The 18,238-nt window shown below is 43.5% G+C and overlaps 1 protein-coding gene across 1 annotated transcript; it reads right to left on the bottom strand.

The window, feature by feature from the left end:
• Nucleotides 1-9,010: 9,010 nt before the first annotated feature.
• On the bottom strand, nt 9,011-11,032 carry FGF13 (fibroblast growth factor 13). The gene is made up of 3 exons (XM_044682700.1): nt 10,958-11,032; nt 10,534-10,732; nt 9,011-9,150 (listed from the first exon to the last, which is right to left on the bottom strand). Exons 1-3 carry the CDS (start codon nt 11,030-11,032, stop codon nt 9,011-9,013), a joined length of 414 nt encoding a protein of 137 aa, XP_044538635.1.
• Between the last annotated feature and the right edge of the window lie 7,206 nt (nt 11,033-18,238).

Consider the following 18,238-nt stretch of genomic DNA (forward strand, 5'->3'; position numbering starts at 1 on the left):
TTTATTTATTTAATTAATTTAGAATATTTTTCCATGGTTCCATGATTCATGTTCTTTTCCTCCCCTCCTCCCACCCCCCCCCCTCCCGTAGCCAAGGAGCAATTCCACTGGGTTTTACATGTGTCATTGATCAAGACCTATTAAGGAAGGTATTTTAAAAGGAACAAAGCATTCGCCAACACCAACACCGTCTGGTGCCTGTGACTTCTTTGTTTCCTGTCCTGTTATTCTTCTCCTCCTCCTTCTCCCTCCTTTCCTCCTGAATTTCTCTCTACCTGTTGAAATTTTACCTACCCTTCAAGGAAGCTCCCAATCATGAGCAATCTGTCCTTCCTTCCTTGAAACACAGGGGGTGCTGTTTACTTCTTTTATAAGCTTACAGTGTAGTCTCATAGATATGGCAGAATTACTAACTAACTTCAGCACTTCAATGGCCCCCTTATGTCATCCAAGCGAGTACTCCCTCTACTGGCACACATCACACTCCTTTCATGCCTTCTCCTCCTGTGAGATTCTTCTGCATGTCCTTCCTGACACTGTCCACAGAGGAACCTTCCAATTCCTTGGGGGTGGGGGGAGGATTTCCTTCCTCTAGGTCTTTTGAATAATTCTTGCATATTATATGATTATCACATCTATATCTATCTCCTACCTACTACCACTGGTAACTCCAAGGGGGCAGAGATCACGTCTTAATTATCTTCCTAACTCTCAGATTATCATGATAGTTGAATGAATGAAAAAAGAACATTCATTCTGTATACCCCAGATGGAAAGTCAACCCCTTTTCATTCTATGGTCCAGAGAATACATCTTGGAGGATTTAACTCTTTAAGCCGTGGGCCCCTGCTCTTCTGTGATTGGTGAGTGTCTCATTTAGTCCTCTATATCTAAAGCAGGCCCAAACCATGCTTTGATATACTTCAATTTACTCCCTAGCTTCCTTATTTCCCAGCTCATCCTCTACCTCCTTTAGCCCCTTCCAGTTTGGGACTTACAATCAAATCAATATGGCTACTGCTACTGCCATGGATATGTCACTACAATCTCCAGGAATTTCACTCTTCATCCCCCAAACTTTCCAAACCAAAATACTCTTCTATCCCCACCCCATTCTCCATTTTGTGTTGTCTCACCCATTAGAATGTAAACTTATTAAGGAAAAGGACTCAATTTACTTTTTAAGTTCTTTTTAAGCTACTTTTTAAATTCTAAGACCTTCTGTCTTAGAATTGATATTAAGTATTGGTTCCAAGGCAGAAGAGTGGTAAGGGCTAGGCAATGGGGGTGAAGTGACTTGGCCAGGATCACACAGCAAGGAAGGGTGTGAGATCAGGCTTAAACCCAGGGTTTCTTATCTCCAGGCCTGGCTCCCTTGATTCCCTAGCCAGGGCCCCTAGCTGCTCCTTGATTGCCTTTGGTATTTCTATCCCTAGACTTCCCACAATTCTTAGCACATACTAAGTGCTAATCAATGCTATTTCATTTACTCACTCGATAGAGTCTGAAATTGGAGAAGAGCCTATGTTTTGGGGAAAGATCATGAGATTGTAGATTTAGAGATAGAAAGAACCTTAGAAATCTAGACCAGCCCCCTTATTTTCTAATAGAGGAAATGAGGTTCAAAGAAAGGTAAGTGACTTGGTAAAGGTCCCACAGATGGCAGTTGATTGTCAGAATCTGAATCTAGGTTCTCTGACTCTAAACCCAGTTCTCTTTTCTTGGCACCACACTGACTCAGTGAAACCTGTGTACATGGAAAAGCCCTTGTGACTTAAACATATCCAATTGTTTAGGGTTGACAGGATGGTCAGTAGTGGGTACCTGGCACGATTTGTGACCACAGTTGGTTTGAATCAGGTCATATAGTCTAAAACAAGGCCACAGAAGGTAGGAGGCCTGAAGTTCAGCAGGGTGCACCCCTCAGAAAGTGGCATTTTCTAAGGGTAGAACTTATAGGAAGGATAGCTTTGGGGGGAGGGTTTGGTCAGGCCCAGAACAGGAGAATTGGGTGGGGGATCCAGATGGCAAAGCTTTTCTTCAGTGTGCTTCCCTCTCCTCCCTCCTTCCCACCTTGATCCTGACTCAGTCCCTTTGAGATCTCCTGCCTTCTCCCCACACAGAATCCGAGATACTCACTCTGGAAAACATGTCCTCTGATGTGTGAGCCAAGCTAGGCATCTGCCTCCTCTCTGGAAATGGGGAATTAAAGGGCATGAATCTTTTAAATTAAAGGGCAGCAGGTGAGGGAAACTATAGCATGTCAGGAAGGAGCCAGAATAAATGATTTTTGCACCCAGAGCATCCCAAATCATACCTGCGGCTCAGCTGAGGACGTGGGGGCACTGAGCCACTGCCGCACAGGAGGTCAATGCTGATGAGGAGCAGCGCTCACTCCAGGTTGCCAATAAGTAGCTTCCTATTTTAACTCCTTTTTCTTATTAAGCTCTGTTATTTCTCCATGGCTAAAAGATGGCAAGCTCTTCAACTTGCCTCTAAATTGAGCCTCCTGGAGCGAAAGCTCAGTCACTCTGCCACAGTTAAGAGTGTTGCTAGTCACAAATCCTATGGATGCCCTGCAGCTCATCTGCTTTAGTGAGGGGGTGGGGTAGGGCAAGAAGTAGTCTTCTCCTTCTCCCCCTATCCAAGATCATCCTCCTTCTGCTCTTTTTTCCCCTTGAAAAAGAAAGGTCAAGCTATATCTGTTGACATCCTACTCTCTTGTTAGCAGATGGACACCCAGGAATCCACTCCCTTGTGTCTAATCTTTCATTCTGACCTCAACTCATTCCTTTCCTCCGCCCTAAAACGCCCAGATAAGGAGAATTCAGTTCATTCTCCATATGTACCATCACCACTTCCACCCCATTGCCCCACCTCAGCTTGGTCCAGAGTTCCTGTTGCCTAGAAGCCCTCTGGTGGCATTCAGGACATGTGGTATGGAGAACTGGTAGCAGTTGGTCATGTTATCCAGGCTTCCTAGAGTGGTGCCAAGTTTGCTGGTGATGAGAACAGGTGGGACCGGAATGTACGAGGATGATGGCAAGGATAAGGGTATCCCAACTGTCAAAGTGTGGGTTTAGGATATTTGGGTGGGATCACAAGGATTCTAGGAGTTATTCCCACTGGCTCATGGGATCAGTGACTTGGAGCTGGTAGGAATCTCAGAAGCCCAGAGCATTCAACTCCCTCATTTTATGGGGGAGAAAAAACGGAGGCCCACTGAGGTGAAGCTACTTTCCCTGGGTAGTAACACAGCTAGTCAGCGTTAGAAGCAGAACTTGAACTCGGCTCAGGATTTCCTTACTCTGAAGTCCAGCATTGTGTCCATGGCACCCCTTGGCCGCCACTACCACAGGGAGGCTAATCACATAGGGTCACATGCTAAAGAAAAGGGAAAAGATGACTTGGTAGGAGAAGTTGTTTAAATATTGAAAACAGCAAGAAGGCAGGATTGGGAAAACACTTTATTCATTTGGAAACCTTCCTATGGCTTCAGTTATTAAGGCTCAAGTTTTTGAATGATGAGGATATAGTGGGAGCTCAGCAAGAAACCCAGGCTGCTCCTCTTCTTGTTAATTGTTCATCTATATATCTCCATATTCCTACATAGCGATTTGCTGGACATAGAAATCTGTGCTTCTGGGCACAAATAAACTGCTATACAGCAGAGGGGGATTATGATCTTAAACTGGTCCAGGCTAACCCAAGCTAGGGATGCTCAGTTGCTTGTGGCCATTTCTCCTATGCTTGGTGCCCCCTGTAGGGAGTATCGTATATTGAATTTCTATAGATATCTATACAAAGGTGTCAATAGATTCTGAGCACAGAGATGCTGGATTGATCCAAGTCTATGGACCAGAAATTTTGGGCACTATATGGTCTCTTCCAGGCCTAACTGCAGTGAGAAGGGCTGGTGTTTGGCTAGAGAGACGAAATAATTTACGATTGTCAGAAAGCTTGGGTTCAGATTCTGGCTCGCCTTTTTGTTGGTTGTGTGGCTTTGTGTAAATTCAAGTCTCAATTCCTTCCTTTGAAAAACAGAGAGTGGGGGAATGTCTTGGCTGTCCAGCATTGTGAACGGTCGTGATGCTCAATGCACCAGTGTCCTACGCATGGAGGGAATGGTGAGTATCTATCTGTCTATCTGCTGAGCAACCTTTCCCGTTATGGACTACTGACTGAAGGCTCCAGTCGTCTTCAATGAGACTCCAAGGGGGAGGGCTTGCCGCTCCTCCCCACCCACAGGAGAGATGCTCCAACATGAGGTGTGCCAAGGAATGCTCCCAAGACACAGGAATCTCAGTCTTGGTGAGGCTGAAGGGGTAGCATGAGATACGAGAGGGGCCCCCGGCCGTGGAATTGGGCCTAGAAGGAAAGGTGCATGGCACACCAGTACTACGTAGAGGAAGCAAATCACTCCTCCAGGCAATCATGTGGTTCCCACAGAGGGCTCTCTGATGGGGACATTTGCATTAAGCAGGAGATGTGGGATAGAATGAAGAGGGCTTTGCAGAGGTACTTTAACAACCCCACTAAGAAGCCGACTTGTTTGGGCTGTGTGTGTGTGGTGTGTGTGTGTGTGCACGCACGCAGCATTGACGCAGTCATACAACGATTGCCTTTGAATGAATGCTTTATTCAGGCTGCTGTTACTCACTGTGCAACATGGACATTAGAAAGTAATACACTGAGAGCCAACCGGCCAGGCCATTAACCAACAACAGTGGAGCTTTCTCCTAGCCTGGATGCATTTTATTTCTTACTGTATTTGATAACATTACAGAATTGAAAACAAGTTCTTACAAGAGTACACACAACTATTTACATGACCAAAGAGACATGGCGTGGGCACATGCAGTCGCCCTTTTCCAATACTGGACACCTTAGAGTACAGGATTACTATAGAGGGCAGGGCATTTTGACAGGTCAGGGAGCTCTTTTCTCTACTTGACCATCCAGTGCTCCCTTTGGGCTGGTCCTCTGGCCAAGCGTTTGGCGGCATTCCCAAAGGTCTTGAGCATCCCCTGAGCCCTGGGAGGAGGGGGGGGGCAGGGGGATTCAGTGAGTGTGGAGGATCTGTCTGTTTCAGCTAGGGTGCAAGAAGAGAAACCAGATTGGAGTTTGGTGAATTGGTTTTGATGCCAGAGATTGAAAACCGGGTCCAGATTGGAAGTTGGTGAGAACCTTGCTGCACCATGACAGAACACAGATGTTACAAACATCCTCAAAACACACTCAAAAGAGAAGTTGGAATAATCCATACAATATAATGTACTCTTCTGGGTGCTTTATTAGAATATAGGAGACAAGAAAAATCAAGAACATTAAGCATTCCTTTGAAGTCAGCATAAGGGCTGATTCGTTTTGTCCTAAAGAAACCAACACCATATATAGCAAGACATACATTTATCAGGTTATCACTTCCACGTTATTTTTACAGGTTCGAACAAAGTTCTACAAAGTAATAACACATTAGGGAAAAAAGACCAGTTGTGATAGATAATGAAATATTTAACATCAAAACACTACTTCGGCAGGGTTGGGTTTATCTTCATCAATGCCAGGGGAGCAGTCAGCAATTAGAAACATCTCTTGTTAATACAGCACAGGCTAGAGAAGTTTCCAGCATAACTTGGAGGGAGTTATGTTGGACGGGGGGGCACACTGTGGGCTTTGGACAAGAGTCCAGTATGGCAGCCAGATGTTTCTTTCTAGGAGAGTGAAGCTAGGCAAGACAGATCACGAGAGCTTGCTCTTTGTGGATGGAATCATGGTCACTAATGCACAAAACTGTGGGTTGTAAAAAGGTTTACGTATTTTGGCTGCAAATGTCCAAGCATTTCCTCGGTGAGCTACTTGTTTCTGTAAATGAAACCGACAATTACAGAAGCAAAATGGTGGGGATGTGGGAAAGGTTTTCTGCTGACCAAACTCTAGCACGATTGATCTCTGAAGGCAAGAAAGCCCAGAATTGATTCATTCAAAGTTGGAACCCGTTTTCAGAGCTGCCATTTGACCTCTTGTTTCTTTATGCCCTTCTCCCCAAGGCTTCCTTGCTCTCTTAAGACTATCCAACCAGACTGATCTAGTTGGGTCCCATGAACTCAATAGCTTGGACACACTCCCCTATATGTCATCCCCCTTCTTGTGCCAATGAACATCTAGCACAAATGGTTGGCAACTAAATTTCATATTTGAACTTTTGAAGAATGAATGCTTGGAAAGGTTTGGAAACTTTGGGCTAAGTAAGGGTGCTTGAATTCGGAACACCCTTTCTAAGGAAAATCACCAAAGCAAATGTTGGGACTATGGTCTTGGGCCAAGGGGGTAGGGGTGGCCACAAAAGCTCTTCTGGACTGAGTAAGTAGTTATGAAAAACCACTTGTCCTTCCCAGATGTGCCCTCCTCCTCCTCCTCCTCCCTCCTTCCGATCCTGCAGCATCCTTCTAGGTCTCACTGGTGATGAGCTGTGCATTCTCACATGGCGTAAACACAACTAAGGAACCACAGGAGTGAATGAAAAAGAGCCCGAATTCTGGACATTTGTGTTGTCTTCATAGATGTGGAAGCTGCTTGAGGGAAGCAATGGGGTTGTTGTTGTTGTTGTTGTCGTTTTTAACTATTTTGTACAGTGCTTAAGACAGTACCATGCACATGAAGAGGATCACTATGTGGGGATGATGATGATGATGATGATGAAAGCAGATGAAGACTATGTTGTTGGAGACTGTGTGAGTGTGTGTGTGCGTGTGCATGTGTGTGTGTGTGCGTGCATGCGTGTGCCCACAGTGTGTTGGTCAAGAGTTTTGGAAACCTTAGTAAGAAAGACGGCAGTCAAGCGTCAGCGCTGTGACCTCTGGAAGGGACTTCCAGAAGAAGCGCTGGGCCTGGGGATTCTGTATTACAAGCCTTGCACTGAGCCAGAAGAAGGGCTGGCTTACTCAAACCTTCACACTCAAGCTTCCCTCAGAACTAGCACTTTGCTGACTGGGGGGGGCAACCGAGGACTAGCGGAGGCTAGGTGGCTTGGGCCTTCACATTCCTGCTTTGTGGGGAGAGGAAGCAAGCTACTTCCCTCAACCCATCTAAAGCAGGAAGAAACCAAAGCAGGGTCATGTACCCACCGGTTGGTTTGAAAAGTGGCGCCGATCTGGCAGATCGGCTCCGACTCTCTTCACCTGGCAGTGGTCTAAGTCTGCCAGGCCGTCCCAAAGAGCCCCTCTATGTGCCTCCTAGCCGAGCTTAAGGAGACTGAGAGCTCCAGGATGATGGAGCACGCTGGCCAGCCGGCCAACCTGCTAAAGGGAGCTAAGTGTGTAGGGGTGGCAACCGCAGGCCAGGAGGCACTGGGATCAGGCTCCCTCCCTAATGTGCCTGCAGGGGCACACTGCTCGGGCCTCTGTGGAGCCCTGGAAAGCTTGTCTACATCTCCATTCCAACTTGTCCGTTATTTACCTTCTTCCCTTCTCACAGCAGGAGCTGTTTGCAGGAAAGAAGTGCCTTATACCAATTCGCAAAGGGGGGAACAATCTCCTTCACCCTTGCCTTACGTGACTAAAACTCCAAATGTGGTCACAGACTAGTTTCCAACCTAGAATCCAAATGGAGCGTTTGCTCAGTTAACTAGCTGTTTCGAAAAGGATATCTTAAGAGAAACAGCTGATTCGGAGCATGTGTATAAATATGTCTCTCTCTATATATATATGTATCTATAAGGGATAGAACACATGCCTCTTTTGTACAAGACAGACAGCTGCCTGTCTAGAGATGCTCCGCCCAGGTCGGGAGCACAAGATTCAACAAAGATTAATACATAGAAATCAGACACGTCATGCAACTCGATGCCAAGACTCCCACTTTCTCCCATGCAACAGATAGGGTGAGCTAAATGGACATCTAACTAAATGGCAACACTTTTCCAGTAGCGGTATAAGTATATGCATTTGAGAGCTAACCTGTCCTAACATTGCCATAGTCACAATATTCATAGGTCCAATACATCGACAGGAGGACTTCTACAAGTAAGACAGTTCTCATCCAAAGGAAACAACGACAACAACAACACCACGACAACACAAGAAGAGACATCACTTCATTCCACAGTTCCTGTCTTGAGAATAGAAGCCACGATAATTGTTTTGCACATGTTTACATATGTCTACACTGGCGGATTGCTGTTAACCTTAATGTTATCTTCCACTGACCAGGGGGTGACGAGATTTCTACACATGAGGGTCAACACAAAAACTTGACCAGGGGGCTAAACAAACCTATAAAAATGTATTGATCATCATGTGTCAAAATCACCACGGAAAACTTAAGCCTGAGATGCCGACTCAGTTCCAACCCTGAAGTAGAGTTTGATTGAAAGACGCAGAGCGAGAGAACCATTTGAATTTGGAAATTAAAAAACAAAAAGGCTGCGCTAGTCTAAATGAAAGAAAGAGTTTTATCAAGCTTAGATATAAAACAGTAAGCAAAGAAAAAAGACAGAAAACTGATTAATGGTTGGATTGACTGGTTTGACCCAATAAAAGTGGAAAGTTTTGAGATTCCCCTTGAAGAATAAAAATGGTCTTTTTTTTTCCCCCTTGGTTACAAAGCAAATTCATATCAGCAGTGTGTGCTGTTAAGTGTTGTTTGGTTTGGTTGTCCACCAAGCATAGGTGACCCCAGGGGAAGGGGATGGGAGGAGAGGCTGTGGGAAAAGGGGATTTGGAGATTTGACTGTCCAATTTTTTTTCTCCCAAGACTGGGTTTTGTTGGCTAACCTGGGCTTTGTGATATGCATGAGCACATCATATTCTACGTTACTGAGCTATATCCACTGCTAGCCAGTAGATACGGTAGCTGATAAAAAGGAAGGGGAGGTGGGGGGGGAAACCTATGCTTATCTGGTGGTTTTTATTCTAAAATTGGCCATTTGGATGAAAGACCGCCATTAAGAATTCAACTGCATCCGGAGGTAAGGTTCCAGTATAGAGCACTTGGACTTGCCTTAACCTAGCTACGTCGATTCATTTGGACTCATGGACTTGCCACCTCCATTTAACACTCCGGAGACGCTGCGGCTTTTGGTGGGCGTGCCACTTCCAGATCTGGAGAATTCAGTGAGATCATGAAGAGATGGTTCTTTGTACATGGCAACTGAAAAGCACAAAGAGACAGCAGGTGAGGTCTGAGCAAGGGAGGGGTGGGGGCAGCTCCCTCCGGGGAATATCCACACTGCCCACAAGGGCTTCAAGTCAGGTGCTTTGGTGGATGCAGGGGCTCATGCTGGGTAAAATCGACCTTAGTGGAGGAAGGTTTGGACAGAGGGTCCCCTACACTTAGTTTACTCAGTTGTCTCTTTTTGGCTAAAGAATTTCAGCTAAGCTCCTTGACCTTCCTCTACATCTTCCTTCTGGTGGACAAAAGATAAATGACAATATTTTTATGCCAAAGTATACACCAAAAGGCCCCTTGGGTAAAGTGCTGTGTGAAGGAGGCTTGGCATACTACGAGCAAGAGTATGAATTCAACATTTAAAAACCTTAGCATAGATTCGTGTGAATACTTAGAACCGCACATGTAGCGCTAGAATAGACCTTCGAGATCACTTAATCCAATAGCTTCATTTTTCAGAGGACGAAATGGCGGCCAGGAGAGATCAAGAAGTGACTCCACAAGGCCACACAAGTTATAAAGGACAGAAGAAGGCTTTGAACCTGGATCCTCAGAGGCCGAAGTCAGTGTGTTTCTCACAGTACCAAAATTCTTTGAGAAGTTAATACAAGTCTCTGAAATCTCAAGAGCAAACTTTTTGTGTCTGTAGGTCAACTAAGAGCTCCTTTAAAGAAAACAAAACAATTAACTGAGACCAGACCGACAATCTGCTCCTAATGACCGACATCAAGTTAAAACTGACCTTCAAAATCCATCAGCCTAACAGTGCAGTCAAAGCCACCCCAGATAGTCTTTATGCGGGTCTCTTGGGATCATCAGGTGCATTTTTCTGATATAACAGTCAATGCAGAGGACAGACTGACAGTAACCATAATTTAAATGACCTGCCCCACCCCCCGCCCCATGTCTACAGCTTCCTTAAGGAATGAGGGAGGGGTTCTACACGAGGTAACTGTTTGTGTTGCTTTGAAGAATTTTCGCTGGAAACTGAGACACAAATCTGTGGTCCCCCATCCTCTGCCTTCCTTCTTAAGTAAAGGGTATTGGGCAAAGGGCATGGAATCCAAGCCATTTGGTCTAGGTGCTTTGAAGTCTTGCCTGGGTTCACGTTGCCTAAGTATCTCTGGGAAAGTGACGCACTGCCATGGTTGGACAGCATGCACTGTGCTAAGAGTGGGCGAGCAGATGTGCCCACGATTACCTAAATGGTTTCGAGTGTTACACAATGACACTGACCTTTTCAATAACTGGCCTGGTATGGGAACATTGTGTTTTACTTTCAAAAATGAGATTTACTATTAATGAAAGCACTAGAAGTTTCACAAATGCAATATGAATCCTTCACTTCTGGAAGACTAAATTTACCTTTCAGCGGTTTGGGAAGGAAATGGGCCGCTGGCTTGTTTTTCTTCACGTGGTTTCCTTTCATTATTTCTCCTTCTTTGTTCAGTCCCAAATACCATCCTCTGCCCGACTGCTGCTGTCTGTAGATCATTGATGAATATGTCACGTAATAATTTTCAAACACCGATTCTTTGAACTTGCATTCAGGGGTGAAATGTTCCTGTGAAGACACAAACAACAACACATATGTGTTACACACTTATTCATGCAAAATCACACAGTATTCATTATGCTGCAGGTGGTTCTGTGTTGTCTTATACCTTTAAAAATGAAGCACTGGTGATAGACATACTAACCAAAGAGGAGGCTGGAAAATCAAAACAAGACAAACAATTTTGGGACACCAAGTGATGCATCATTGACCACCAACCAGCTGTCTCCCTACTTGACCACAGAAAACGTTCACAACCGATAGCATTCTTCCATACCAATAAAGAAGCACCACATTCCCCAGGAACATATGTGGGGGGAAATGTTAAAGCCGAGATGGGACAATGAATTCCGTGTTTGGGTTTTGAGCCCGAGAAAGGAAATAGATTTGGTTGCTTCATGAATTCCAGTCAGGAAAAGTACCCCTTTTGGAGATTCTTCAATTCGGTTACCTCAATGACCCCAATGTACAACTGGGTGAGGAAAGCAGAGACCAGAAGGTGGGCAAGATTTAGAGACCTTCTCGCTTCTGCTACTTTGTCCCTTTCAGACTCACTGAGGGCCAGGACTACCTTTGTATGCCTTGAGCTTGGCAAAGTGACTGCTATGTGTCTCCTCTGTAAGATACAGTTGGACTAGAGGGGCCTCAGAGGTTCTTACTAGCTCCAGATCTAAGATGGCGCAACGACTGACACGATACAAAAACCAGGACAATGAGATTTCCTATTGAGGAGCTCTAGTGCGGAGCTTTTGATTGCATGGATTGACAAGTATGAGGCAGGTATGAAGTGATCTTGGAATGGAAGTAGGCATTCTGAAATACGCAGTGATATAGTTATTTCATGATGCAGTAAGGACTAGGGCTAGGGCTCCATATCTTGAAACTCTTAAAATTCAGCCTAGCTCTCTCTTTGGAGCAAAATGATAGAGCAAGACAGAGAAGCCCACGTGACCTAAAAGGTCATAAGACTTGAATTCTGCGAAGACAGAGTAAACAGAGAATTACAAAAACAAAACCTCACACCTTGGAAGGAACGGTGGTAGGGCCAAAGCCAAGGCCTTCAGTAGAGGATCTGAGAACTCTTTGTAGATGTACCTCCCAGGCTCTTTGCTGCTACAATGGGAGGGAGGGCGAGGCCCACCCTGGATTGTTCTGCTAAACCAGGACTTTGCTACAAACTAGATGTTCAATCAAAGGTGACTTTTTGTTGAATATTCCTCTTTACATTTCATTTTTCCTTCTCGCCAACCCAGAAAAAGTGATGAACACTTTTGCCTCTCTAACCCCTTCGAGAAAATAATTACACGCTTTATAATCCCAGAAGACAGAAGACGACGGGGTCAGAAAGAGGTATCTTGCTAGTGGCAATAGAGCAGATCCCCTACCATGTAGATACATGGTGATTCTATGTATTTAATGGGTCCAGAGATACTCTGAGGAGAAAACCCCTACAAAAGAATAAGAACCAAAGGCATGATATTGGTCAGGTTCATTTCGCAGCCTTTAGTCTTTAGGAGAAAATTTAGGGGTGTGTGTGGGGGGGGGAGATATCCCTGCAAATAATCAAAGAGAGAGAACTTCTAGACAAAAGTAGGCAAACGGAAATTTAGAAAATCACTTTTGTCACTCACATGGAAAAATCACTGGAACTGGGGAGAAAAGAGGCCGGGAGGAGGACAATTAGGAGGCCCCCGCAATTGTTTAGGCTAGTGGTGATGAAGGCATGAAATAAAGTAGTAGCTGCGGAAGAAGGCAGATGGGGACATATACTTGAGATGTTATAAAAAAGGAAATTTCAAGGCTAGGCAGGTGATTGAAGATACAGAGGGAGACAAAGGACTTTAGGAAGACACAGTAAGAGGGAACTTTAGAAGAGGAGAGAGCTTGGGAGGGAAAGATGGGTATCTTGTACGTGTTTTTCACCCTATTAGAATATCTGCCCCTTGAGGCAGGGACAGTTTGGATTTTTCTTCTTATTTCCCAGTACTCAGCATGGCACCTGGCATACAATTGTTTCCTACGTGCTTGGTAACTGATGGGCAGAGCTAGTGCTAGATTTTTAGTCTTCTGGCTCTTTCTCAGCACTGCTGCTCTAAGTGAGTCGTTTCCCAAGGACAGATGATCATGCCATATGAGAAAACAATATTAATTCTCTTTCTTTTTCCATCTGAGACATGTTAAAGTCCAGTATCCTGCTCTGCTCTGCAGATTAACCGAGGAGTTGGATGGGGAAAGTGAAAAGCAAGTGGAGGGCCCCTGAATATGTTCCCCACACTGAGGCATACTGGCAAGTGTAAGAATGCCATCTCCCTGCTCCCAGCCTAAGGCTTGTTCTGGAACATTCTGCCTACAACTCTCCCCAAAGGTGGTGCTCACCAAGTAAGCATGGAAGGCCAAATCCTTGGCCAGACACAGCCGTGAGGTCCTTGGGAAATGGTGTACGTGGCCCTATTCTCCACTGCATCCCCTAGAGAGTCAAGTAAAGAACCAGTGCTTATGCATATGTATGCATCAGAGTGCACAGGGAAGTGTATAAAACTGCGCTGGCTGCTGGTTTCACCTGTACAAATTCTCATCCAAGAAGGCGAGGTGAGGAGAGGAGGAACAAAGCTTTTCTGACTCAGCCTTTCACAGAATGAATGGTTGAACCTTTCTAAGGGAGGCATACAACAAGTGTATAAATGGTCTGGAGACCAGCTCAACACCCAGCATTATGTTTTGTACTTTGGGGAATCTCATTAAATACTAGATTTAAAAAATGAGTGAATGTATGACTGAGCCTCCAACATTTTCTGAGAAAGGTCTTGGCAGGCCTTAAGAAAAGCAAAAAAGAATATGAAGTTGTTTATTATTTGGTGATCATAGGATGCACATTTCACTTCTGCATTTCTTTCAGAAGAAAAAAGTCTTCCTAACTTCTCACGTGAAAAATCTTTCTCTAAAATCTTTATTTCTTATAGTCAAGTCTATTGCTTTTTAAACTTTAATCATTTCTTTTTGAGATACTGGGAATACTTTCACCAAGGAATCCATAAAAGTTAAGTTATAATAATTAAATATCTGGGGGACTTCCAACCAAGACCATTCCCAGAAGACTCTCAACAATGGGTGGCCACGGGAGTCGCAGAATCATGTGTCTGGGTCTGCCAGCATGGTGGGTGAGACTCCTGACCAGCGGAAGTCATGGAAGTCAGGAGATATGATCTATGGGGGCTAAGGTGAAACCTTGGACCAAATTGAGGGATCTGGGGGAAGGGCTTGAAAAGCCAGCATGTGAAGCTCACAGGTGCTTGTGCTCTCTCGCATGCTCTCGCTCTCTCTCTTTTTATGCATAACCCCCAACATACTGGTTAATCTAAAACCAACATCTAACACCCCGTTTATTTCTTGAATCAAGGGGTAACAGTCATTTTGAGATTGAAATTTTGTGATCAGACAGAAAAAAAAACTGTGGGAGCTCTATAAGGGGGGGAAGCTTAGGCTGTGAAATGAGAGCACACAGTATTAGATGTAAGCTTTTTCCACCTGGAGATCCTCAGGGTTAGTTGGATGTCCTTGACTAAGTTTTTCCATATTCCTTCATCACTTAGAAGATTACCATATGGAAAAAGGTGGAAGAATACATGGCAGTTAGCATTAATGGGTAGGGATAAAGATCTTTTTGCCTACTAGTCTAAGATTCTAGATTGAGGAGAGATATTAAATTATGATGGCTCTGTCCCGTGGGCTTCACAGTCCAAAAAGGAAAGCACAAAATGCCACAGCATCCATGTACAAACAATGGTTATGCTAAGTCACAGTCTTTTCAAATGCCTACATGACTTGGGTGAAAAAGAGACAGATTGGGATAGCCTTGGGTCAGCGTGGCTCTCATCATATGAGACTCTAATTATTCAATTTAAGTCAACAAATGTTTATTCAGTACCTAGTAAATGGTTTCCTTTAAGTCCCAACCAAAATCCCATTTTCTACAGAATATATTCCCCAACCCCTTTGAATTCTTGTGCCTTCCCTCTATTATTTACTATTTATTCTGTAAATAGCTTGGGTTTACCCTCCATTAGACAAAAAGCTCTTCGAAGGATAAGGGTTCTTTTGCCTCTTTTTGTATCTCTAGGGCTTGGCACAGTGCCCAACACATAGTAGGTTCTTAATAAATGTTTACTAATTTATTGATAAATACTAAAAGTAAGGCCCTATGATGGATGCTAAGAATAGAACAATGAAAAACACAGTCTTATTTGAAGAGGTTACGGTCTAGTAGGAGGATCATGGTATGTTCAGAAATGAATGTGACGAATACATATTATCTCTATACAGAGTATACGAGCTACAAAAGACACATCCAAAATGCTCCAAGAAACTTTCAGAGTCCACTTTCCACTGGAGAGAGAGGAAGATAAGCAAAATTTCTACAGTGCAAGATCAACGTGCTTAGGAAATCATAGTGTTTTAAATAACACCAGTTATTCTAGTTTAGAATTTTTCTTTAAAGAAGGGGGAAAATATTTCAATTGCATGTAACTACTAGGAAAACAAAACAAGCCAAAAGTAGAGAATTTACAGATCTGAGCTGAAGGACTTCCGAAGGTGATTTGGATAATTCAGGAATTATGAAGAAGGCCATATGATGCAATGTGGGAGGACATGAAGAGGAAACCAATTTGAGCTACAGACAAAGAGGAAGCTCTAGAACAGAAGGAGGAGGGGAAGGAAGTTGGGAAGACAAAGGAAAGGAAGTTGAGTGTGATTGTCAAGGTGCTCAGGAGTAGAAAAGGTGCTGAGAAGAGGAGGTCTGGACAAGAGCTACTAACAAGAACAATAAGAGAATGAGGATCTGACTTGAATGAAGTGTGGAGATTAGGGAAAGTTTTAGAGTGACTCATATAAAGCAGATAATGTTTCCCCCCATTACAGCAGACTACCCCTTTTTCTTATTCAGGTGCAGGTAGAACTAAAAGGTCTCTGAGGTCCCTTCTAACTCAAAAACTCTCAGATTTTCGTGATTCTGTGAATAATGTTACTTTTCACTGTGAGTAGATAATGGGGTTTGGCAATTCCTCACTTTTAAAAGTCTCTCATTTACCAAGACTGTGGAAATATTGGCAGAAGCCTAATCAAGCTCATCATCAAGGATATAGAAGAAGTTCCACTCACAAAGATGAATTTCAGCTAATCAGGGCTCAAACACATATAAGGCTTACCAGCTCAACTACGGCCAACACAAACAGATTCAATTGCATTCAACCATGTCCTGAATTTAAAGTCATATTACCTGGGTTAGAGTCATGAAAGCTCAAATCTTGAGAGAGTGAGGTAAATTAATAAGAAGTAAAAGTACACGGGTCTACAGGATCATTAAATATCTCCAACTAGACATGAACAGCATTATAATAGCATCACATAAGGGCCTCATGAGCCTACCCCTGTAGGGGTCTATACGCCTCCAAATAAAGACATAAATTTGTGAAATGGACCAACAGACAAGAGTAGAATTTAGTACTTTCTCTAAGGAAGCTAAAGAAAAACTGCTTTATGGAAGGACACAATTTAGAAGACGATGGGATCATAGACCTTTGGTGGGAAGGCCCCTGAGAGCACATCACTTAAAATACCCTCATTTTACTGAGGCAAAACTGACATCCAGAAAGATAAAAATGACTATTATGTCATAGCTATGACAAGTTCAACCTCTATATTTTACAGACAAATAAACTGGAAGGCTCAAGAGAGAAAGTAATTTAGGAAGAGAGGGCTAGATTTAGAACTAGAAGACTCTCAGAAGACATCAAGTCTAATCCCTCATAGCAGGATCTGGGAGTGAGAATGCACCTTTTGATGCCATTCTAAGGATAGTGGACCAAGGGTTTCCCCCAAGTTTCCAGGAACTCCAAGGACACGGTTGACTTGATGTTGAAGAACCTCATGAATGGAGATGATGAATCAAGCCCTTTACTGGTCAGTGACTAAGAAGGGCCAATCACTCAGCAGATGAATAAAAGAGATGGATACCATGTGGTATCATCTTCTTTTCTTGCCTGCTGAGAGTAGTAAGCATCTTCTCTGCTCCTTGGAGGAGTAGGAGAGGTCCCATGACTCTTTCCCCAAACTGACCAAATGCTGAACTGCATGGAAAGTTCCAGAGAACCTGAGCCCCTTGCTCATATATGACTGGCTAAAGGAGTAGTTATATATTTTAAAATATACAAATTACTATTGATGACTTCTTTTTTCCCATTAGCTATGTTTCTGACTAGACATCTTGATCCAATCTCTTCCACCGAACTATCCCTTACAATAAAGAATCCAAAAGGGGAAGAAAGAAGGGAAAAAGTTCCATAAATTTAGCCAATATATCATAAAATCCAATGTTATTGATACAATACTCCTGACCATCTGTGAAAGAAAATGGGAGGAAGGATAGGTAATTTCTCATATCTTTTTTCCAGGCCAAGAACATTCATTTTATTTTTGAAGCATCCATTTTTGGTTTTAATGTTACATATAGTTACGTTGTTGTGTTAAATGTTTTACAGGTCCTGCATACCTCATTTGGCACTGCTTCATGTAAATCTTGTCATGTTTCTCTGTAGTCATCAAGTCCACTGATTCTAATAGCACACTAATATTTCAGAAGATGCAAGTACAACAATTTGTTTAGCCATTCCCAAAATGACGGGCATCTACACTGTTTTCAATCCTTGGATGTCACCAAAAGTGTGATAAATATTTTGGTAAACATGAGACATTTGCTTTTTGCAAGTGTCTTTCTTGGAGTAAAAACCCAACAATGCAATCTCTGGTTTGAAGCTCATTTAGTCACTTTCTTTTAAGTATCCACTTTCCAGGTTCCTAATTAAAGGTATAAGTTACTATATTTAATCTTAAGTCTTATTCAAGGCGCATATATGGTCTATATTGTATTCTAGTACCTTTCTACTTACTAAAGAGAGAGTATGCCATAGGAAAAACCTTGGTTTAAGTAGTTTTCCTCAAAACTCCTGCCTGAAAATGTAAAAAAACAAAGAATGAGAGAAAGAGCTTGGCTACTCTCATGGCTGACCAACCTCAGTCACAACTTGTATCAGTCTAGGACAGAGAAGATTCTCCAGGGAGAGGCAGAAGACTGAGTCCACTTTCTAACTGTTAGATCACGATGAAGAAGCTGAGATGCTGAGCGGCCAAGTGACATAAGATTGAAGGATCAGAGATTGTTAGCTAGAAGGAACTTGAAAGCTGATTGGCTCCAACAATGGCATTTTACAGATGAGGAAGGAAATTGAGGCCCTAAGAGGAGAAATGACTTGGGACCATCTGGTCAAAGAATGAGTCCATCTAGTCCAGGCTCATTTTACATATAGCAGAGGCTGGGAAAGAATTGGCAATGCCCTTTCTGAGGCATATCCCTTCTGTATATGACAGGCCTCTACTAGCAACTTCCAAAGATACAAAGCACATAGAGAGCCCAGTGCTGCTGAAGACCACTGGATTTCAAAATAAAAGAGCTTGACCACA

Source organism: Gracilinanus agilis, chromosome X (assembly GCF_016433145.1).
Source record: "Gracilinanus agilis isolate LMUSP501 chromosome X, AgileGrace, whole genome shotgun sequence".
Taxonomy (NCBI): domain Eukaryota; kingdom Metazoa; phylum Chordata; class Mammalia; order Didelphimorphia; family Didelphidae; genus Gracilinanus; species Gracilinanus agilis.